General features: G+C 33.0%; 1 protein-coding gene across 1 annotated transcript in view; it reads left to right on the top strand.

The window, feature by feature from the left end:
- Positions 1 to 2,803: 2,803 nt before the first annotated feature.
- The window catches only part of LOC130893215 (uncharacterized), a 64,103-nt gene continuing 41,223 nt past the window's right edge, over positions 2,804 to 25,683 (top strand). Inside the window, exon 1 of the mRNA XM_057799141.1 lies at positions 2,804 to 3,501. Coding sequence (XP_057655124.1) covers positions 3,078 to 3,501 — 424 coding nt within the window. The 5' untranslated portion in view covers positions 2,804 to 3,077. The remainder of the gene's footprint in view (positions 3,502 to 25,683) is intronic.

Below are 25,683 nucleotides of genomic sequence, written 5' to 3'. Positions count from 1 at the left end.
GTAAACTATCTATGTTTCGGAACGGATTTCGATGAATTGTGGAATGGGTTTTGTGGCTCACAACAAAGTGAAATTCCACCCGTAACGGATTGGAAACTCTACTATTTCGATAGCGTATCAAAAGAAAAATACGTGTCGTTGTAGTACACGCAAGAATATAAATTTGTGGGTGAGTACCATGAAACATTTGCAGTGAAATTATAAAGATAAAACTACACCGAAACCGATTCGTAAATGATGCAATTGCAAATTGAGATAATAGTACAGGAAATATAGTTTAAAAATGATCATTTTATATTGGTTCCCTCCTGTTGGCTAATTTTTCTTGACAAAATGTAGAATAAGTGAAAATAAGTGTCTTTTACACTTGAATTTCTAACTTAAAACTTTTTTTCAACAAATTTACAAAACTAGCAAAAATATTCACTACATCAATGAAACCCAGTAGCTGGTGTTCTGTGAATCTCGTGACCAGCTGCAGGTTCGATCGTCCCTGCGATTTCGCGTTGCATCGAGACCTACTGCGGCTAATGTTTAACGACTTTTGATGGGCATAGAACCAGAGGTTCTTGTCTTCTTAAGAGGTTTCACCTATACCTCTGGGTTGGAAACCATAGGTAAAGAAGGGCTGAGCATCGAGGCAACCTTAGGATTCTATGCTGTTAAGCCCTGAGCTGTCAAGCAACCTTGGCCATCCTTCTCCGTTTTTTCTCAGCACTCCTATGCCGTTTGAACCGAGTTTTTTTGCTCTAAGAGGTCGGGTAGAAGCTAATGCCTTCCTCACAGCGGGCGGTGCTATGGTGTGAGTGCGTATGGGACTCTCGCCGAACTAAACCACCCTCCTCCGCAAACACCACGGGAGTAAGTACGGAGTAAGTACGAAGGACATAAAATGTCATATCATTCGCGTACTTCTGGTGATATATAACGTCCAATTGTATATTTACCCATAAGCGTTCCTATCTTCCCTTTATTTCCTTTTCATTACTTACTGGTTATGTATTTTGTCACCTCATTCCACACATTTAGTTGTCCAGCATATTCTCTATAATTTCTTGCTTCTAGTCCGTTCCCCTTCCTATTCCATCGTACACATTCATACAGAACATGGCCCGGATCATCCCTTACCCTACATGCATGTAAATTCGAGATTCAAGATTTAAAAAAATCATCATTAGTACATCCTATATTCATCATTATTCACTATAATTAACAAAAACATTCAAATTTTAATCAACATACCCAATTGACTTGAAAACATTTTCTATTTGAAGTAAGCAACAATGATTTAAATTGTGCAAGTCGGCGGCTAAGTTTAAAACACCCTGTACGAAACGTCGATAAGTTGTCCATACGGAGTTTATTAGATACAATTTTACGTCACTAGCTTCCTTATTAATGGAGAACGAATAAATTTTATACAAAATTTCATGTAGACATCGAAAATGAAATAAAAAATATTTGATTCTATGTAAAATAAATATAAAAGTTGAAGTTTATTTCCGATAAGACCGGAAGTGGCACATTCAGGACAACATTATATTTTCACTCAACTTCATACAAATCCTACAGATTCCTAATTTAAGATTTTTTACACACCGGTAACCGCCATTATTTTAATCAAAGCTTTTCACGTCACACCCCGTATTTTTGAGCATGTTTCTGATATATATATATATATATATATATATATATATATATATATATATATATATATATATATATATATATATATATATGCCGTGACGAATGCTAAATCACACCTCGTCCTGAAAACGTGGCTTAACTTCCAATTTTAAGAAGCATTTTTTCGATTTGAGGCTCTCGCCAGCACAGACGTATTTTGTCCCGTCCAATATATCTAATTTAAATCAACACAATACGGGGACATTGTGAGGATTCGATTTCTGAATACGAGAAACATATTATCGACAACATTTTTTATCGTCCTCCGTACAATCCCGACCTCAGTCCTAGCGAATTTTATTTGTATCTTTATCAGAGGTTATTATAAAAACTGATATCATGCTATGACAAATACACGGTTGCTATACCAAAAAATAAAGTATCGTAGATTTTTGTTCAATAAATATCTTTAATGTAATTGTATTGGTAGTTTTTTCAAAATTGATTTTACTTAACGACCATCCCTCTTATGTATTGAAACCAGTACAAATCTATAGAATAGATTTTGCGGCAGTTAAAAGTGAGGAAAACCTCAGAGAAAATAGAGCGTTCTAAAGATTCTAACAATTGTATAAAAATATTATTGTTAAATAAATTTCTTTATTAATAATTATCTTCCATTCTAGAAAATATACCATAAAACTACGTAAAACGAGTCATATAAATTTTTATTTGAGAAAACACCATCCTGTAACCCGCATCATACGATCTTTAGTTATATACACTAATTTGTTGCAAAAACTTATGCCACGTGTCGCCTTGTTAATATATTCGTTAGAGAGATACCCCAATCCGCTTTTCTTTACACTAAATCTTTTTAAGTTGCGGCAAAATAAAATTGCATTATTTTGTAAAAAGTGTGGCACGTGTCACTCTAAGCTTTAAAAAAGTGTAATGTTTTAATACGTTTCCGTATAAATGTAATAATTTAATACAATTTGTATTTACTAATGTGTTTTAAATTGATTGCTAAAATTAGAAATTATGTTTTAAATTTTTAAATTTGAACATTCAAACTTGACGAACCGCTCCGCGATTTTGAAGAGTGCGGCCTCCCCTTTGTATTGATAGCTTGGACCAATCCACTCGCTTCGTCTCACCTCTCCTATATTGTATCAACTCGCGTCTGTTCGCGTCAGCGCTTCACATATTTGATTGTGACTCTGTTGGTGTAGGTTGAAAGTTGAGTTCGTCGTTAATTTGAGGACGTTAAGTTACGTTTTAGTGATTTGTTACTGAAAACTACAATTGGATTTGTGTTTAGTTTTTTCTTGAACTAGTTTGTAGTGCGTTTTAAACAATTTTCGCGCAGTAATTTGTGTAAAAAATACAATAGAAACCTCTGTAATTTTGGTTGCATAACCTCAAACATAAATATACCAACGCATAACATGAGCAGTACGAGTTTATATTGTAACCCAATTGGGCTTCTATCGAAAACTACACCACATATTTACAAACCTGATATAAAAAAAGTGAAGAGAGTTCTTTTCGAGCCCGTAGATCATATCGCCACTCAAAAATTCGTCGAAGAGGAATTGGAAAAAATAAGGGTAACTAAATCGAAAGAATGGAATTTCGATTTCGAAAATGAAAGGTCTCTAAGTCCGAACGGAGATTTTCAGTGGAAACCTGCGACTCCGGTTAAAAACAGACCTATAAAATATCCATTAGTTGAATTCACAGGACACGACCTGTACGCTTTCCCTGATGATGTTATCAGACCAATTCCTATTAAAGCGACAATACCAAAAGACGAGATGACATCATCCAGAAAAAATCATGCAAGAACCAAACCGCAACGTTTGATTACTGGTGAGTAATTTATGTAAATAACATTTACTTTTTATTAATTTAACTGGAAAACATGAACGGCTCGTTAAAAAATAATAAAATTAGCTATTTAATACGTGATTTGTAACATGAATGTGATTGCACAAAATAATTGTTACAAGTATAGGGATTATTTATAATATTCGGAGGGTTTATTCATTAAATTGTCAATAATTAAGTATACTGATTAAATAATAAGATAAAATTTCACAAGTTCAGATATTTTTTAGAGATACTTATGAAAAAAATATATTTAATGGTTTATATTGTTGTCCAACTGAAACTTTCACATTATATAAGGTAACTGACGATTGCAATTTCAAAAATTTTTGGCAAGTGTTTGCTAGTAACTATAAATAACTATAATCCATTTTTTGAGATATTCAATAATAATCAATAATAGAAAAAATAAATGTACATTAGTTTTTTTTTGCTTAGGCTCAGTGATATATAGGGTGTTTCATAAATTTAAACGTCTTTTGGTGCTATTCTCCCTTTATATTATTCATGCTTTAAGAGTCTGTAACAGTTTACATCTTTTTGTTTTTTTTTTGTGGGTTTCAGTATTATTCAAATTACTTTAGACGTTTTACTTCTTTGAAAATTAACTATTATCACCTATTGAATTTATGCCAGAGCCCTTGTTGCCAGACTTTGTCTTTTATATTTATAAAAAGGGATAAAAAGTTTTTTATGGAATATTTGATAATGTGTTATTGAAAGAACTTGTGTGGTGACAAATACGATTCATCGACACTAAAATTACGAGGTGTGGAAAAAAATATGATTCAAACTTTCATACGTAAACTTTCCAAAATATATTCTTATAAACAAAACCAAATATATATGCAATGAATTTTCAAGATTATGATGATATGACAATAATTATGTGTCACAGATGAAGTTTTGTATTACTCAAGTTGACTGAAGTGGTTCGTAACTAAGTTTTAGTTTGTTCGTAGTTCTCCCATTGTTTTTCCCGAATTTTTTTCTTAACATTTAACCGAAAAAGTGGGACTTTTAGTAAAAATTTTCTATCATAGTTGCCATAGGAATACAGGTTGTCCGTACTAAAATCCTGGATTAACTAGTTTCTGGATTTTTAATCAAACACAAAACCTCACTTCTTCGATACGTTATGTGTGCGTGAGTTTTACGGAAATTGTAATTCAGCAGTATTCGCAATGTTGCTTTAAAAGTACCAAATTCAGTTGGTACAAGAATTGAAGGCTCAGGATGCTTCTTAAATGTTTGAATTCGTAAACCAGACGATTCAGCGCTTTCTAACTTTAACCAACATCTTATTTTTGGTTTAAGTTCATTCTCATTTTCTCAACAAGCGAAATTTTGCAACCAATCCTAAACACAAACATCAGAAATCCCTACACCTCGCCTAATATAACCTTATGGGCTTCTATGTCAGCGCTAAGAATTACTTTTGATGAAAGGGGGCACAGTTACAGTGAATTCAGAGCTTGCATGTGCAGATGTAAGACAATATATTCGTGCCCAAAGAAATTGGCTCTAGCAGGACGGAGTTTGTGAAATTTTTCATAGCGAATCGATCTCCATATGAAAACTTACTTTGCACAATTAACAAAAAGTATCTGTCAAGAAATGGCAGCCTCCATAGACCATAGTAGTTTTATTGCTCGTTTAAATAAATGCAGTGACTGCACTTTTTTCTACCTTTTATCTCTTCTGTTCCGAAAGATCCCAGAGGACTGGTCATTTTCGGCCACGTCTCAAAATATTCCTTTTCCAAATTACAGACAAATGCCGTGTGTGTTTAGCATTCCACTATATTCGTATTTATCGATAATTTGTAATGCTAGCTCGATGTTTTTCGATTCCATTATCGTGCTTAACTGTTTGCTTGAACAAACTCGTCCAGATTGAACGCATAAGCCCTTGTTGTACTCATTTGAGTTTACGCGCTCGGCGGTCCGCACGCAGCTTTAAGATGGGTTCACATAAATTCTTGTAGTGTACAAAGATGCGGCCCAAAAATTTGGGGCGTGAAACGAATAATGAAACAATGTAAATTACTGCTTCATGATTTGTGCATTGATACTCAGATACAAAAGTCTTTCTACGAAGGTTTTCATCACTTTTGACAATCATCGTTCAGGCTGGACGCCCTCACCTATAAAACAACTAGCCCCCGTCGCTCCGCTCCGTTCCTTCCACTCCCGCTACTCAATTCAAATTCATGCGTTCTTTTTGCGCCACCCTGTACAATAATCACAGAAAAAACGTGAGCGAATTAGGAAATTGAACAAAAAAAAACGCAGTCCGATAAATGTCGTCATAATTTTGCGTCACGATAAAGATGGCTGTGTAAATATTTGTATTGTTAGGATTTTATCTCCGATGTGTGTGAAGTGGGTGATTACATTGTAGTTGAATACAAACATATTTTTAACTTATATTGTGTATTATCTCCAATAAACTCCCTTTCTGTTTTTATTCCCATTTTACGAGGATTGTTCATAGAAGATTCCCAACGAATTTTCACGATGAAATACATGTTTACTGGCATTGAATAATACATGTTTAAAAAAGTTGAGATGTCCCTCGATTTTTCGGCATTTCGGCATTTTTACGAATGGTGTACCATCTTCTTTATGCCCGAGTGATAGAAGTCTACCCTTTAAGCTTTTCGTCAGTCGTGAAATGCGTCTCTTCTGAGTGTTCAATTTAGGGAAGAGATGGTAATCACTGAGCGCGAATACAGGGCTATAATTTGCGTACATGCTGCATACTCATAGTTAAGAATGATTGTCCACCGTAGGAACGTTTTTTACACACAAAAAACCAATTACAGAGCGTAATTCGCATCCGGCATGAGAATCAAATGGAAACTCCATCTTATACGGCAATTATTTCAAAAATTTGCTCACTGTTTACACACTCTTCCATTGGCAATTTTAAATTGAAAATGTCTAACAAAACACAAAGTGTATACACTCGATCTATGCCGAACACAAATTTTTTTCCGTAAATTCAAATAAAAGATATTTCTTTTGCCTTGGTTTTCACATTTTTGTTAATTTCTAGTATTGTAACAATAATACTATTCCACTAAAACCGATTTTGCCATTTTCCATAGAATGGCCTTCATAAAATACCTGTTCAGCAAGTGAATACCCGACAGGGTATAATTTTCTGTTACTTTTGTGAAATGTGTGAGTTATCTTTCACATTGACCAATGTATTTTTTTAGAATTTTAACAAGAAATTTTATAAATTATGTAAACTAATTTATTATTTGTTGATCTATCTTTGATTTTACTAAAATTTGAATGAACTGTGAGGTATTTTTTTATCGTAATTACCATATTATGTCGTTTAAAGATACCGGAATGTTTAGAATTAACTAACTAAACATAAGATAAGAAAGAAGTATCATTATTAGATATAAATCGTGTGATTTATTTTGGCAGTGAAAAAAGTTAATATTTACGCATCAATAGAGATGGAGAAGTTGTGCAAAAAATCATTTTATATAATTAAATCCAATATTATAGTCAAGGTGAGCCGAAACAACGTACGTATCGATTTCTGGGTTTGAAAAACCGTTAGATGAAACACCCTCTTGGTCATATGTTTCCTAGATTGAGCGTGCACCCCCGTCTAGTGCAGCTTGGGGCTTTAATGCGTTTCGATTGTTTGGCATCTGTCTGCTATCTCGTATACAAAATAATAAACAGCTGTGTTAAAAGTACGATGCCACACGATCCATTTAAAAAGCCAATATTCATATATACCTACAGAGTGGATCCCTTAGATTTAGGGTAAATGTATATAAACCGATTATCATTGCGCATTATTGCTGAATCATGAATATTATGGATTTGGATCCACATAAAATTGGTTTCACTTCTCCATTTCGTCCAAACCCAATTTTTAACTTTCATTCTTTTTGTCTTTTCTCACATCACCCTGTTTCAATCTCGTGTTCATTCTTAAGTATATTATTAGCTTCCCCTTTATGTTAACTTTACCTTCAGCGTCTATCAAAATATAGAGGGTGTCTCATAAATATTGTCGAATTCCAATATTCGTATATTCTTAATCGGTGATTGCCATTAAAATCAACTCTTTTTAGTAACCCCCATGAAGAAATAAATACCATTTTTATTGTATTATATATTAAATTATTTTATTTTCAAGTTAATAATTGACATGTAATGATTTGGCATTGACGGTCGAGACACCCGCCAACACATAGGGACGCGAAATTCGCCCTTGTTCAAAAAAGACAAAAAGTTTATAGATCCGCAACAAGAGTATGAGTTAAAATAACCTCCATAACAACAGTTTGCTTGCAATTAACATTAACAATGTGATTAAATGATTAATTAAATAATTCCTTAACTTCTAATTTGGTTGTGCGTTGGTAATACTGAACACACTGTTTATACCAACACACAATTACACTGTTTGACGCTCGTTTCGATAACCAAGTTATCGTCTTCAGAGACAGTTTACCTTCAGCCTCTGAAGACGATGACTTGGTTATCGAAACGCGCGTCAAACAGTGTAATTGTGAGTGGTGGTGTAAACAGTGCGTTCAGTGTGCGACTAGTTTGGAACCTTTGAGGAATTTCCAGTCGAATTGGCTGTTACAAGGAATAAATGTTTATTGTCCACTCAAGTTCACCTCGCGGTGTTAGTGTGAAGATTCGTGGTCTTACCTTTATGGATTAATTTACGATGTTTCCTGTATAGTGTTTTTGCCAAGTATGTGCCGAATAGTAAGATTAAGATTACCAAAGTCAAGTCTAAACGAGTTTCCATGTTCTGTTCCAATATGTAGTAACAACAAAGTACTTATAATGAGAAGATGCCACTGATAGCTTTCAATTATATTTTCGAAAGTTTTGAAAAGGCTTAAATCGTCGTTCGTCGTGGTCGAGCTGTGCTACTTAAAAATTTGTGATATTTGAAGAAAATGCAAAACAAAAACAAAAATATTCCGAGTTCCCTTTCGCCGGGAGGTAAACCCCCGTGTTGGGGGCTGTATTTCCACCATATACTCCAGCTACATCCATGTACAAAGTCTGATAGTCGCCTATTGTTAGTTTACAATCTATAAACAATCCAGTGTCTTTCTTATAATATATAGGACAAACATGGCATTTTGTCAGAAATTTCTTGAATGCACACAATATGTTTGTAAAGTTTTCACCTCTATATTTCAGTACTCACGAATCTTTAAATTACTTTAGTTTGATTTTGGAATACATTCTGTGATATCACTGATAGATTTTCCAATTCCTGTATTATTTTTTGTTCTAATGCTGTTTCTTTTGTTTAGAAATTAGTTTTTTTTTATTATTTTTACGCATGTACAGTCTTTATCAAAATATTTCTATTAGTTTCTGAAAATTTTATTTTTATTCCAAATCTCCCGAATATAAATAATACCCACGTACTCCCGTTTGTGTTTTTATCTCAATATATGATTTATTAATGATGTAAAACAATAATTCGAGATAGTCTATCATAAATAGCAACAACACTGTTTTTATTATTTTCGAGACACGATGTCGAAACGTAAATTTGACCTTGAATGTTCCCGCTTGAATTTTTATTTGATTTGTTCGTTTGTTTTAATCATATAGCTGTTCATACTAAATAAAAACGTACTTCTCATATTAGATGGAACAATGAGAAAAAATTATCTTGTCTGTTAGATCGTTAACGGTATTTACATTACATCAACGGAACTCATTACTTTGATATACCGTCTAAGCGGTAAAATGAATCAACAGATGATTTTTCGGGATATTTCGATACTAAATTTATTAGTTTTCACTTTTTGACATTTTTTATAAGTATACGCCGAAACGGTTGTTTATAAATATGTCAATCTTGAAACTAAAAAAGCTAAAACTTCAAGCAGAAATACTCAATCACATTACCTTTTTTTTATCCAAATCATTTTTCCAATTATCATTACCTTACATGGTGAATCCAGTTTAAAGACGGTACCACAAGATTCCTCCAACGTTTACGCCCAGATTCACCGTCAAAAGTTGGCTGAACATTGGACAAAGGCTGGAACCTTACCTAAATTTACCTAAAGAAATGAAAACGTGGCAACAAAGTGATGAATAGCATACAACAGATATAAATTATTTTAAAATAAACTGGAATTGGAATCAAAACATTCCTCCAATAACGACCACACCATGCGTCTAACCATACCAGCGCCCAACGTTGGAAGCATCGTGTGGTACCGGCTTGATATTCGTTAATTCCCAAAAGCAAACTTCAACACCTACCAAATCTATTCAGAAAATAGTTGGAAATCCCTAAATAACTACGTGGAATATTTTGCTGGTTATGCTGGAAAGGGACGCAAATTAGACTGTAGTGTACAGTCTTTAGGACAACCACATTTTCTGAAGGATTAAGGGAAAATTGGATTTGATTTATCTAAAATAACATTCATCATCTCGTCCATTGCTGGACATAAGCTTCTCTTGATCTAGATCTTTTTGCTCCGTCTTTGACGTTGGATCCAGTTGGAAGATATTTTCGAATCATCTATCCATCGCCTTGGAGGTCGTCCCCTGTTTCTGTAAGCAATTTTAGTAATCTCTTCGTTCATCTATAATCTGGCTGTCTTGACACATGTTAGGCACAGTTCCATTTTAAATATGTGACTCTTTCAATTGTTCTTCGCTTCGGATTTTATCTCGTAATGTCACTAACAACATTTTACTTCTAGTTTTTTGTGTTTGTGAGTCGTAAGTCTATACTGCACCCTTCTTTTGAGACATGTCGGCATATCTGACTTGAAAACACCTCTCAGCTTGCCAAATGCATCCCAAATATCCTTTTGTTTAGTTCGCAGGTTTCATTGTTTCTTTCCATCCGGATCTCGTGTTCTGGATATTTGTAGAATGTTACGTTTTCGATTTCTTTTCCATCTTACATTAGGTTACGATTGGGGATTAAATCTGTCATAAATTGGGTCTTGGTAATGGTTATATTTCAGCATACTTTTTGGAAAGCTGTTAATAGTTCTGAGATCATTTTATCTGCCTTGTCTAGTCGGTTTGAAATCTTCAAAATGTCTTCGGGAAAACGCCTTTACTGTCTAATCTTATAAAACATATTTTCTAAGTAATTTATGGAAAATTTAAGAAAAAATGCCTGTTGCTTGTTGCCGTAATTTATCAATTTATCAATGCATGATAGTTTATGAGTCAAAAGCCATTTCTTAGTCGACGAATCCTAACACTAATTACATTAAAACACAGAAAATTTTAATATATTAGTTTCCTAGGGATATTTCTCTACACGTCGAGGTTTAATTTTACAATGAGTCTAAAATTTAATTGAATTGCCCCTTCTAATTTAAGAAGGGCTAGTTTCTCGGTAGTTTTTTTTTAAATTATCCGCCATCGAGTGATCATTATATTCGTAAAGTAGCTATTAATGGTCATCGTGGCATCTTTGTGTTCTGTTTTTTGGGTTATAGGTCAACGTTCTGGTCAAGGCGATCTACAAGAAACACAAACACATCTTACGCATCACGCAACGCGTGTATTAGACGTTCGTACGATTTAGATCCTTATAAAAACTCGCCATGTTGCCGTATCAAATGAAATTTGTTACGGAAGACTATAATCAAGTTTTTTAGGAGGTAGATGGTTTAATTTTATATAAATTTGGCAACTGCGTGTAAGTTTCTCCGCTAAAACGTGTGTTTAATTTTGATGACCTGAATTTTTCGAATATGTCCTCTCACTTAAGTTGAGGATTATAAAAATTGTCTGAAAATATTTCAATGTGGTTATTTTTGAGATAAACGATAACATTTTAGATGAAATATTAGAAATACAACGAATTGTTACGAATCTGTTCAATTTTTTGGACGCAGTTTCCGCAAATTAATATAGACTAATATCCGCCATCAAAACTGATATGACGGGGCTAGTTTCAATAAGACACTTATTCCTACGACAAAAATAAAGAATTTTACTAGTCAGGAACCTTGGTAAGAACCTTGAACATAGAAAACTTGACAACAAACTGGTTACCATGTTATAACGAGGTATTTCGGCGAGAATATTAAGACATACCAATACTCAATGACTACGCAAACTTGTTCACCAGATTGGAATCTAAGACGTTCTTTCCAAACTATTTGTCCGGAGTGCCGCTGGTGCATGAAGAAAGAAGAAACCACAGACTCTAGTTGGACAAGGATCACGGCTTGCCTAGTGAAGTCAAAAGGTTGAAGCCAAAGCTCCTAATCATCATACAAAAAAGCCTTGGTGCGTCATTATTTATAGAACTTGGAAGACAGGTTGAATGCTTTGTCATTTTAACCAAATTTTTGGTTTCCCCGGCTAAGAATGAAGTGACTATCATTTCTACTTATTGAAATATATGCTTTCTATACCATTCTAGAAAAATCTATCACAATCTCGATTAATACCAGTGACAATGTTTTTTTTTGAATTTCTGGAGATCTGTTATATTAAACAAAAATTTTCTTCGGGGCTTGAGAATAAAAGATGTATGTCAATCGGCTTCAATGAGTTGCCTAAACTGCAAAACTGTATTAGTTATGACCAGCAGGACAGAGCAACTTCACTCTCGTCCAATAGATTTCTGCCACAATTTTTCCTGTCAAATTGATCTCCAGGAAAACCCGATTTAACACCTATAGACTTAATTATGTGGGGTTATTACGAATATGTTTGAAATGAAATGGTATTCGAAGAATACCTGCTAAGTCGTCATAGGTAATTTTAGTGCTCAATCAATTTCCAAGCTTGTATTCAACGGTCTGTTTGATTCTATAATCGATTTAGATCTTCATCTCTTTTAGGTTGAAGGTTTTAAACCTACGAAAAAGTATCTTCATCAATAATTTTAATAAATTCTTTACAAGGAACTCAAGGAAGTATTTTTTTAGGTATTTTCTATCGGAATGTTTAGCATTCAAATACCTAGATTGGTGATATAAATCTGGGCGAGTTTTTAAATGAGGGAATATATTTGAATACATTTCTAGATTGTTGAAATATTCATATTATATATGCAAAAAACGTCTACTGCTTAGAGAAACCACGGGTCGTCAAATGTTCACTGTTTCTTTCTATATAAGATAATACAATATTATTTAAGTAAACATTGCTTTGGAATAGTGACTTTTCCGTTAAAAATGAAGTAAAAACTTTTCTGCATCAGTGACTTTTCTGTCAATATTTGGTTGCATGATCTTCTAAACATGTAATTAGCACGACGACAAGCATCCATAATGCCCATTCTTCGTCTTCGTTTATAAAACTATTAAGTTGTTCTGGCGCAAAAGTTTTGGCTTTTCCAGCTATATTTTCTTTGATTGACTGTAGCGAACGTATGATGCATATTCGTTAAACACAATTATTCATCCCTATGTGGTGGCCATCAATCCCGAAGGTCATAAAAACCCAATATGAACTAAGTTGAACCTACGCAAAGGACAAGGTTAATAGAAATCAAAATTACGTTCATGATATTGTTGAACATCTAAAAGGTAGTTATTGTATACGATCCATAAAATCAAATAAGCCGTGAATTATTTACTATAAGTCTCAGTTATTAAGTAATATAAGATATATGGTTATCTAGTTATATGTAGTTGTACGTCGTCGTATACAGTGGTATACAGAAGTGATCCAGAAGATGTCGTTCACTTTCCACCCTGTATTCTTGATTAAGTAAAGTCTCTAATTTACATTAATCGCCTGAGTCGGTATAAGACGTAAGCGTCATCCTTCAACGTAACCATAAACCAGTATCTAGAGGATTTTTTGTGAATGTTTCGTTTAAAAAATTTCTTATTGGTCTTACTTTATGGAGCCGATCTCAACCTCCAGTAGCCTTGGTTCTAGATGAGCTCTAGATCATTTCCTCATCATTATCACTTGATTCATATCCGTTTTTAGTATGGTCTAAATCTAAATAATGATTTGAAGGTTAGAAAACGCAGCACCTTCTTCTTCCCCTAGTTCTTAGTAAGAGATTTTCCTTTTTCGTAAAGGTGGTTATACACCCTTGTCGTAAAATGGGTGTGTAACTTTTATTTACAAACAGGTCTTATGATATGTCTATATAATTTTGATATACGGGACTTGTAACCAGTCCAAATATTTTCGTATTTTAACCAGTCCAAATCTTGTTGTATGTTAACCAATCCAAACCTTTTGTAATTTAAACAGTCCAAATCTTTTTGTATTGTAATCAGTCCAAACCTTTTTGTATTTTAACCATTCCAAATCTTGTTGTATTTTAACCAGTCCAAATCTTGTTGTATTTCAACCAGTCCAAACCTTTTTGTATTTTAACCAGTCCAAACCTTTTGTAATTTAAACAGTCCAAATCTTGTTGTATTCTAATCAGTCCAAACCTTTTGTAATTTAAACAGTCCAAATCTTTTTGTATTATAATCAGTCCAAACCTTTTTGTATCTTAAACAGTCCAAACCTTTTTGTATTTTAACCAGTCCAAATCTTGTTGTATTTTAACCAGTCCAAACCTTTTGTAATTTAAACAGACCAAATCTTGTTGTATTTTAACCAGTCCAAAACTTTTGCAATTTACACAGTCCAAATCTTGTTGTATTTTAACTAGTCCAAACCTTTTTGTATCTTGAACAGTCCAAACCTTTTTGTATTTTAACCAGTCCAAATCTTGTATTTTAACCAGTCCAAACCTTTTGTAATTTAAACAGTCCAAATCTTGTTGTATTTTAACCAGTCCAAACCTTTTTGTATTTTAACCAGTCCAAACCTTTTTGTATCTTGAACAGTCCAAACCTTTTTGTATTTTAACCAGTCCAAACCTTTTTGTATCTTAAACAGTCCAAACCTTTTTGTATTTTAACCAGTCCAAACCTTTTGTAATTTAAACAGTCCAAATCTTGTTGTATTTTAACCAGTCCAAACCTTTTTGTATTGTTCTGTTTAGCTTATGGTTTTAAAAAAACCAATAAAAACACGAAAACTTGTGTTAGCTCTGGTGTATTGTTTTTATTTTAGCTTCATCACTGAAAGTTTGAGGTACTTTCATAATAATTATTTTTTTTTTAATAACAAAACATCTGAATATTATCTGTATTTATTCTCCCACTATTATATTTGAATTGTTTTTCATGAAATACATCCTGTTTATTCAAGATTTTTTATAGTTTATCTCCGAACCGAGAAAATGATTTTTCTTTTTATTACCATTATCGTAATTTATCGAGCGATTAGGCCTTGTAAATAACAAGGTCGTTTTTTACGTATTATTGATCTCGTAATTACTTTAAACGGAGGCTTATCTCTTGTTTTAGAATTACACAAAAAAGTAGGACAACGATCATTTGTTATTGCGCAGTACTGAGAGAGTGAGAGAGATTGTCAAAAATTTGTTTACAATTTGTAGACAAAAGCTTGTAAAAAACTAAGAAACATACCAATAACTCATTAAAGACACAAATAAAATCTAAATATACACAAGAAAAATAAAATAACAACATTAAACCTATGCACTCCATTCTCCAAATCAAATATTAATATTAGAAGTCGTTTACAGAGTAGAAGGCATTTTCCAGTAAATATGTCTTCAAATTATAACGTAATACTGAAAAAGTTGTTATAAATTTGAACTGGCAAATGATTGTGCATTTTTTTGTATTGTAAACTATCGAGCCTTCAACTAATTCTGAACGTGGAGTGGCTCTACTCGTTTCTCAGAAGGGAAGGGCATAATAAACTGTTATAATTGATGAGTTTAGTTCTCTAATCTTAGCTTAAAACAGAAAGAAGTTAATTTTTTAGATAAAGCGGCAATATGTAGCTCCATGTCAATTTTCCCTGTTCTCCAATTGTAAATAATAAAAAACTATTTTTGAACTTTATTCCATGTAAAATTTTTTTTATAAAGCCTTCGTAGTATCCTTAAATACTATTTTACAATAAGCCGCGATTTATTTTAATTCGAAAGCACGACGTTTTTTTAGAAATACACCATATTATTATCGGATTTAATGATATCTATTTGTAAAAAATATTGTACTCGCCTTGTATAATACAGTGAACAACACAGCGCTAGGAAAGCGGTGTGAATGACCTCTGGTAGCCGCGATGGTATAAACACAACAACGCTTTGCAAGAAGACAACGCCATGCTCTCTGACGATACAGAAAAGTTTTTTAAACAGTGCCGAACTGGCTCTCAATGAACCGATAAAAAATTGTGGTAATTTTGAATCTAAACTTATTTTTTGATCTGATACATTGGAAGGAAACAAATTTATTTCGGTTTTAGTGCAGATATTTTGGAATTTATAAAAAAAAATAACTTCAGTTTCACAAATTTGAAAAATTAATATAAAGAATAGAATAGTTTTATTATAAAAATATAAATATTCAATTGATGCATGATTAAAATTTCGAAAAAAATGTACTTTTAGAAATTTTTTTAGTGTTTCCGTCGCAATATTTTTCTTTTTCAAATTATTCATAAATCTACTAATAAACTAATCACCACACAATTTTTTATTTAATGAAAATTTTAAAATAGGCGCTGTGTATAAAAGTTTCATAGCAAACTAAGATAAAAACAGAATTGCTTGCTTGTATTCTGCTGTCATTGTCAAAATTGAAATCACCAAACATAAACTAAACCATCCATCACAAAAAAATTCAATGCCTGAAACTTCTACGTCTTGGTGAAAATCTAGTCCCCGTACATTAAGTTAGAAACAGGAATGCGTCACTCAGTACCAAATCTGCTATGTATGGATGTGATTCCAAATTTCCTGTATATACCTTAACATCAATTCCTGGCTGCTTGTTTTTAACGGTGCAGGACCTGATCTTATTGCATTGCCTCGGATAGTATCCTGGTTTGTTTTGCTACCCTTCAAGATTATCAAATAAATTCCTGTATATGGTAGATATACTTGCTTCTTTGCTTGAGGGGACGATGAAGAGAGTCAGAATGGTAATGGTAAAGAAAAAGACAAAAACACAACAAAAACGATGCAAATTTTGTTCAATTTCTGTTATTGAAGAACTTAGTCGGCTACTTCTTACCGCATTTGAGCTATTGACAATTTCTCTGTTTGTTTTAATAAACTTGCTTCATATGGATCTGAATCTTCATAACAATTCTTGTTTTTTTGCTGTAGAAACTGATATTTTTATTGCATTACCTCGGATAGCTGGTTTGTTTTGCTACCATCAGATAATCCTTCAAGATTACCAAATAAATCCCTTCATATGGTAGAGCTTGTTACCTTGAATTTATTTATCTTGGATTATCCAATATGTGTCCATTTCCTGTGTTTGCATTTTTGCTCGAGAGGACAAAATGATGAAGCCAGTCAGAGAAAAAGTTAAAGGACAAAACAATACATAAACGATATGCTGCAAATTTTGTTCAATTTCTTTTATTGAAGAACTTAGTCGGCTACTTCTTGTTCAGGTTATCTCTTAAGATTCCCAAATAAACCCATTAATATAGTAGAGCGCTTTGCTTTTTATCTAGAGGCGATGAAATAATGAAACTAAGTAACGATGTGTTTTATAAAGTACTAGTCTTTATTATCTATAAGATTCGGTGCTCATAAAAAACGATATCCTGCACATTTTGAATCATTTCTGTCATCGAAGCACCTGGCTGGCTGCTCCTTACCAAATTGCGATTTTCGCTTGCTTGATTTAAGGAATTGTGAAAGAAATTCGCGTGAATCGTCTAGAAACTGCCACTTCCTACTCGAATTGTTTTAGCAGCTTGTAGAAGCTGCAAAATCTTTATTTAAATTCCTTCAAAATAACATTCTTTACTCCCAGGGTTTTTGTTTCATTCTCTTTTCGGTTTTTCGCCTTTCATCTTTTGCTTTTAGATTAAAATCGCCTGGAACTGAAACTATGGAAAAGACATCGATCAGAATTGGAGTCTAGTGGTGTTTTAGAACGTTAAAGCATTTTGCTTAATTGCTCTACTTGATGCTTTTTTTTTTCAAAAACCTTCTGTGGGAATATCAAACCAAATAATTCGAATTAAGTGTTTCCTTATGTATTTAAATTGAGTTTAATCCATCAATAGTACTATTATTGACTAGTAGATCCGGTACTGATGTTCTAGAGGCCAGTGACCACTCTTAAACTTTGTTTCTTTTGGGATTTTACGAACACACGCGCCTGTTCTAGGCGCCCTCTTTTTCTCTCTCGCACTCATTATTCTCCTTTTTTTTTTAATTTCATCTCGACGACCTTGATTCCGCAAATTTACCACCAATTATTCCACAATGAGTTTGATATTGAAATTGCATGGCTTTCGCTAGAATTGCGAAATGGGAGAGTCTGTAGAAGGTCATTGATGTTTAGATGATAACTCAACTCTATAAAATAAATTTTTTTAAATTAATTTATCTACGATTTTATGAACAATTTTATGTTTTTTCGTTGCAAAAGTGAACTTCCAGTACACCAGTTTCATGGCACGGAAAGATCAAACTAATATCAATAAATAATTATCAAACTGCATAATATTAATACATCGATTGACTTGACTGTTCTTTGGTCTATGGATTATCGTAAAGAACCCAAATTTCATCACAAGTAGTCTTCATTAAACTGTTTTCATAATTATACCTCGAACTCTTTGATTCGAGACAAAAACTAACACGCACGAAGCGAAATGACGTGTGTGACATTGACAATTGACATTTTCGACGTGAAAATGTCAACTGTCAATGTGCCATTTGAAATTTTTCAAATTTCTAACACGGGGCTTAGCAGGGTAGTCTCACTGAAGACGTTACAACATTATTGGCATTTGAAAACACAAATCAGTTGATGTGTTAATCGAGCTTTAATAACCCAAATGATTATTTATGTAGATCTGAAGTTGAACAGTGCATTAACAAAAATTATTCTTGGATATTTCACTTTCAATCCTAATCGCGGTCTTAGAAAACAGTGGTATGTCTGGTCTTACAATCATGTATCAAATTTTGACTTGTACCGAACATTTTATCCCAGGTCTTCTTCTCTTTATATTATTGCCTATTTCTATATTTTTTACTCCCTTTACACGTCTTTAATCTTCCATTTGTAAATGACCCCACCACCTCTAGGTTAAGGGTGCTAGCCTTGTGTCGAGGGTAGTGGAGAGATTCCACGATTTCAAACTCCTGAAAGATCAGGTAGAAGGTTTTTGGTTTTTCCCAAAGTCAGGTATATTGGAGAGGATTAATTGCTATTTGGACATTAAGAAGGTTACTTGGAATTTCCTCAACGATACCTGGATCAGTCAGGTGTTGTTGTAAGTATGTATATGTACCGAAAACTTTTATAATTCTCTGTATCTTTATTGCTTGTATTCCCAAAGTATATGAACGTGCACAATTCTTCAATTTCTATATTAATTTTTTGTTGTTTGAGTGCCACAACTACAATCTTCTGAAAATTTATTCTCAATTTAGTGTTGTGTTTCAAATGTCTAGGTTTTTCTGTGAATCTTGAAGGTTTCATCAGCATAAGCTGTCTCTGTTTGTAGGTTTTAACATCCAAAGCATACTTTCTTTGAGTTAGTTGTAGAGGATTATGGACTCAAGCCGCCAGCTTGTCTTAGTTCTCGAAATTTTGTTTATATAATAGTGCAGGGCATAGTGGCGCATTCGTTTGCAAAATTGTTTTAATGATTATAAAAAGTATAAGATGGCACTTGATATCTTTTGATGGTATTGTTTAAACAACGAAAAACTGAATAGGCCAGAAAAAAAAATGCATTTTTTGCAATGAATTAATTTTTTTTATATTTCGAATGAGAAAAGTCCTTACACCTATAATTTTTTAATTTTTAAAATTCAAAATCGCCGAAAATCCTAATTTTCCTGAATTAAATAATATACTCAATTATATTTTTTAATTTTTTATCAAATATTTCAACTTAATTGCATTGTAAGTTCTTACAAAATGATTTCGATATTATTTATCGTTTTAAATATATAAATTTCCGTTTTTTCTTTTTTAAATTGTTGGTAAAAACTAAAGAAAAAATTTATGTATATGAAAACAGTTTTCCTTCATGATATAATTAAATTTTATCGTTTCACATTGACCTTGAGATCTATATTTACTTAATTAAATATTCTCTTTAAAACCTAACAAAATTTATTTGATCTTTTTGTTTGTTTTCAAGCGATTTCACGCAAACTTCAAATTATTCTAATTAATGTCTTGATAATATGATATAATTAACGTTATATACACAAAAAACACGAAAACTATCTGCAGCTTATTTATCACAAACAATTAATTATAATGTAAACAATTACTTTTAACCTATCAGTGTATATTTTTTAGAGAAGATAAAAATTAGTAAACTACATCGTTTCACTGGCTTTTTTCAAATACCAAACTTATTAGAATCGAAATCGATTGGTATCAAAACAAGAGTACACTAAGCCCCTTCATGGGACCTGAACCTGGAAAAGAAGGTAGATATGAGCAAAACCAATTATTGGGATAACCTACAAGGGCTGAGACAGGCAGAGACTCTTCTAACCAGAGTAGATCTGCAGAATGTATCAACCTAAGTAAGAATACTAGCAGGAGTTCTATCGGGGCACTCAACAAACACCTGAAGACGCTAGGCATAGCACAGAGGACGAGACCTCTCTCGAAGTGTAAAACACTAATGAACTCCAGAGCAATGCACCTGGGAAAGAAGGGGGATTGATGGATCATCAGTAAACACCGGGTGTAGATCCTTTGAGTCCAGTGTACACGAGACCCCAAATCCATACAAACAAGAGTGCACAAGAATTGAAAACATTTCTGAAAAAACTTCTAATTTGATTTGAAAAAATAATAGCCTAATAAATGTTTCTGAAAAACAGGGATTCCAAAATGTTAAATATGATTTTGTCCTCGAAAATTATTATTCAAGATGTTTGTATTTTACGAACTCTCGTTTTGATAATGATGGATCTAGATACTAATAACAGAGGTAATCAAGTTGAGTTGAGTGGTGTGAAAAATTTTAAAAATTAATAAAAATTCGTTCTTTTCTCATCCCACGTGACCCAAACTACCTACCTGGCGTAAAAATTATTATTATTGTGACCATAATACTTTAATATTTCTCAGGTTTTGCAAGGGCTACGAATATATATTACTCCTTCGAATAAATTGTCATGGTGTCAAATCTGTTATTGTCAGACATGGAGATGGACAAAACTCTCACTTCGATATTGAGTTTCGGTGTAAAAAAATATTAATCAAAATGTTTTTTCTTCTGTTGGATACTGGTAGTACACTTTAAAGTAAATCCAACGCTAATATTTGAAAACTTTTCTCTATTATCAGATAGAGTACACCATGGTAAATGTTTATGGGCAAAAAAAAAGAATCAATTTTGGTTAGTTGCAGCAATTAGTCTTTTAGGCTTTTGTTAGACGAAGCAGTCAAGTTGCGCAACCCCTTAAAAGGACATTGGTTCATATGGAGCTTATTGCACATCAACGTTCTGGTTCCTGAATGATTAACCAGCCCGGCAACTACTGTTTGCTCAATCTGGTTCCGCTCCTATGTAGCATATCACTTTAGGCATCCAATCGCTACAAATATACTACCGAAATCTGAATAAAAAAATGTTCAAACACGTACTATACGATATTATATTATATTCATTTTCCTACATAGCGAAAAAAACTTTGTCCCATAGCACTGTTTTAGATTGTACTGCACAAATAATCCGTTCCACTTCAACATCTGGTAAACTGCTCATTTTAACCCCCCAAAAAAAAATAAGATTGAAAGGGATTATTAATAATAATTTTTGAACAAAAATTACTTTTTAAATCCACTGGCTGTATTTAATATTTTATTATACTCTATTCGGAAAGGGTATAGAGTAATAAATCAATCCCTCTCCTGGCCGCCATAGCCGTAGTCACATTTAAGAACAATTTATTATTTTATTTTAAATTTAATTAAAAAAATGTGGGAATTAGACAACATTATTAATCAAACTGTAGAACCTCTCATGATTAATTTAAACAATTCATCCACTAGGAAATATTTGTAGACTGTTGTATATAATATAGTAATGTGTAGTTTAGTATATTTTGTATTTTTATTTTTCATACTCACATGTATATACTCGTATTTGTAAATAATTAAAAAAAAATAACTGTATATATTAAAAAGCAATAATAATATTGATGGTAAGGGTCTTACTTACTTTTGGGGAGATTCGGAGGTTGGTGTGAAAGTATTAAAATAGAGAGAGAAATAAAGATATCCTTCAATTTTGGATAGAAAAGGATGGCCATTCGGATTATCTAGGTAACTGCATACATTTTAGAACGGTTAATTATGGGGAAAATATATCTCTGTCCAGTTACTTATTTATCATTGTCATATTTAAATATTCCAAATTTTGGACGTAAAATACCGTACTAAAAATTTGCATTTATGATGAGCATTTATTACTCTACGCTCTTTCCAAATAGAGAAAAGGTCTAACAGCTCGAAAAAACTTGGTTTCGTTATACGAAAGTAATTAAAAAATTTATTGTTCACCAAAAAGTGTCAAGTATAATCCTCTTGAAGTTTTTAGAGAAAGAACTGGATGTATAAGCATTGTCTTCATTTTTTATGAGTGGCGACAGAAAAAGCATATTTTCTGAACTATGCGTTGTCCTACTTTTAAAGTTGGTGATTTTCTGATTGCTCAATTGGACAGCCAGAGTATCGACTGGTTTTGATCGTATTTTTTTTAAGTAATTGGGTATAGTTCATTGATGGAAAAACCGTGTTTAACTTCTCCATTAATATTTATTTCACTTACGAATACGTGCTTTCATATTGCGTATATATATATATACAAAATTTTAATTTTCAACACATTAAGTGCCTTCGCTTTCGTCACTAGTAAGTGCATTGTAATTAGCTAATGGAGTGAGAGCCATGTCGATGTTTATATACCAGTAATAAAATGTCAAATAACTTAGATAATTATTATGTTTTCATTATCCCACTTTTGATGATAGATTTTTTTATAATAAAACAAAATTGGGTAATTTTATTTATTAGTGAATGACAAGAGGAAACAGTTATTAAAAAAAAACAGAATTGTTTATATTGAAATTGCCAAGTTCTTATTTTAAAAATAGACAAACACTTTTTATGGTCTATTTATAAGTAGAAAAAGAAATAAGGAAAACAAAAATTTATAATAAAACTAAAAAAATTGAATCAGATTCTTTAATTTTGTATTTCTACTTCTCACAGCAACCTTATCTTCTTCGTGGATTCTTTGTACCTTCGTATGTTTGATAGGATGACTTAGAAGATAGTGACCCCAACTCAATTCAATGATTCTTGTATTTCTGATCCTTCAATAAGGCTTCAGTAAATCTTCTTGCTCTGTTTAATACTCTCCATGCTTAGCGATTCAGTAAAAATATTTGTTAAATTAAGTTTATGATCGAGATCTTTTTAAGGTAAGTAATATTGTATTTACGTCCTACGTATTGTTCCGAGTGGTAGATTTGATGATGATCTTTCTGAGTTAAGAGATGGACATTCTGCGATTATGTATTTTATAGTCAATTTACAATCGCAGTTATCACATTTATGTTCAGGTTTCGCATCAAATAAGTAGCTATGGACCAGTCGCGTAGGGTCTAGACGGAGACTTGTAAAAAGAACTTCATCTCTGGGATTTTTCTGTAGTATTGACCGTGGTTTTACTGAGTCTTTCGAAGTTTATGTGTGGACGTTAACCGTTTACAGCTTCCTTAGCGGTCAGGTCTGCCTCTTCGTTTCTTTTTATTCCAGTGTGTGAGGGGATCCAACATATTGTTATTTTTTTGTTGTTGTCTTGTATATATTGCAGTTGTTGCTTGATTTCGATTGCTAAGGAATTTGTTGTGTGAATGTTTGGAATGTTTGGATTGAGCTAAGGGAATCTGTAGTACGAGGTGTGTAGCTCGATATATTGCATATAATTCAGCAGTTAAAGTGGAGGAACTTTTAGCATATATTTGGAGGTTGATGTCCTTCGATTAGCGTATGGTTGGTGTGGTTTTTGTCGATTGAGGTGAGCTGGGTAATGAATTTGGTGCTTTCTATTGTCCATGGTGGAGTCTGAGAAGATTCGATAGGAGGGCATTCTAATTCTAGTATAGAAAGGTTTGGAGGTTCTGGGTTTATTCGAAAAAAGATTTGGGAATTTCTTGGAGAAGCAACTTTGGGGGGTTGGATTGGATTTTGGTTTGACGTAAAGCTCAAATATATTGATCTGTCTTCTAAGGATGGTTCCCCTGATTCGCAGTACAAACTTTCCACTGGTGTTGTTTTGAATGGGCCTGTTATAAAACGTAAGGCTGAATTGTAAAAGTTGTCGAGTTTTTTCAAAAGCCATTTGTTAGCTGTTAACTATAGTCTAGTTTTGATCGAATAAGTGTTTGGTACAATGTTAGTAATGTTGATCTGCACCCCATTCTTTGTTCGTTAGCGTTTTCAATAAGTTTAATCGTTCGCTGCAAACTAGGAGAAGATTTCTTACACGATGATTCCAGCTCAGTGTGTGGTCAAATAGTATACAGATAAATTTTATTGATGTTTCCATTTTTATGTCTCCATTATACCGGTACGTTTGGTATGTTCTTTTGTCTTGAGAAAAAGTTGTAGCGTGTCTTTGTAGTTGAAAAAGTAAAACCAGGTGCTTCAGGCAAGTATATAGATGAATATCTCTTTCCACCATTTCGAATTTCTTGAGGTGTCTATTCAAATTACAATGTTATATTAGAAGCTTCCTACTAATTTTTCGCTCTACTACATTGTCGAATCTTTCGGTAATTTTTGCGCATAAAGTTTCTTTTTCTTTTACCGTTTTTTTATTTCCACTCCAGTGCGATCTGGTACCCATAACAGGTAACTAAAAAAATACTTTTGAGCAAAATGATAGAATCAGATTCATACGTCCGCGGTCGAAAGTCTGCAGCTTCAATTCTTTTTCAGATTCCAGCAGCTCAAACAATTAGCCTTAGCTTTATAATGAATGATATATGTTGTTATTGAGTTATTTTTTTAGTAAAAAAAAACAAACTAAAAGGAATCTTAAATGGTTACAGTAAAAAATACAAGCCAATATAACAATACAACCAATATTTAGTATTCTCTTCTTGGCTCCTCTTCTTCTGGTGTTCTTCCGTTCTAAAGGCTTATTTCGTGGCTGGTACAGGATTTCTAGCCCGAACTTTTGTTTTAAACTCATCCTATATATGCTCTATAGGATCTAACTCCAGATTACGCGCTGGCCAATCCATAATTTCGGAACCTACACTATGTGAAACCTCCTCCAAAAGCCATGTTTTCTTTTATAGAACACCTCGCGAATATTCCTCCAGGTCCACTACCATGCACTATACTTTCGTCTAAGAAAAGAACGGAGCCCCATCCATTGAACTTGTTTTTTGGGCAAATCGTAGACGGTGTTGTTGTGAGCTTGGGGTAATTTGGAGCCAGTTGCTGGCCGAAGATTAGCTGCATTAAGTCTTCTTTTGAGTGTCCAGCCAGTCACAGCCACTTCTCGCGTTTTTTTGACTTCTTAAACACCAGTGAAGGCCCGATTTGTCAGCAATAAATCTGTCATTTCTCTCGGATGTGCGCTTTTTTCTTCCGGAACCTCATATTATTTATTCCTTATGATCTTTGATTTTTCTTCGTGCAATTTCCTCTCCACCCAATTTGAGTCTCATTAATTCTATAACTCATCGAGTGTTTAATGCTTACGGAAACTATAGATTGTCTCTTGTTGTACGTATATGGATTATATTGATTAAACAAAAGCTATTTCTGAACAAAATTCAGTTCAGATCAATTTATAATTCGGTCAATTTGGATATTCGAAGTTACGTAAATTCCCATCGAGCTGAAAATCAGTAAAATTGTTTAAAATACAATTGAACATAAAATTGAATGTCCCCCATCATTTCCGTGTATAGAAAAAATTTTAATCAAGGTGTCAAAGGTCAACAAAATGAGTTTTTCGCGATTATCGGCAAAACGGGAAGTTTTATCATAAAAATACCTCAAACGAAAATTGTAGATCATAAAATTATCTACAAAAAACGTATTGATAA

This window comes from Diorhabda carinulata, chromosome 4 (genome assembly GCF_026250575.1).
Source record: "Diorhabda carinulata isolate Delta chromosome 4, icDioCari1.1, whole genome shotgun sequence".
Taxonomy (NCBI): domain Eukaryota; kingdom Metazoa; phylum Arthropoda; class Insecta; order Coleoptera; family Chrysomelidae; genus Diorhabda; species Diorhabda carinulata.
This window is presented reverse-complemented; position numbering and strand designations above follow the sequence as displayed.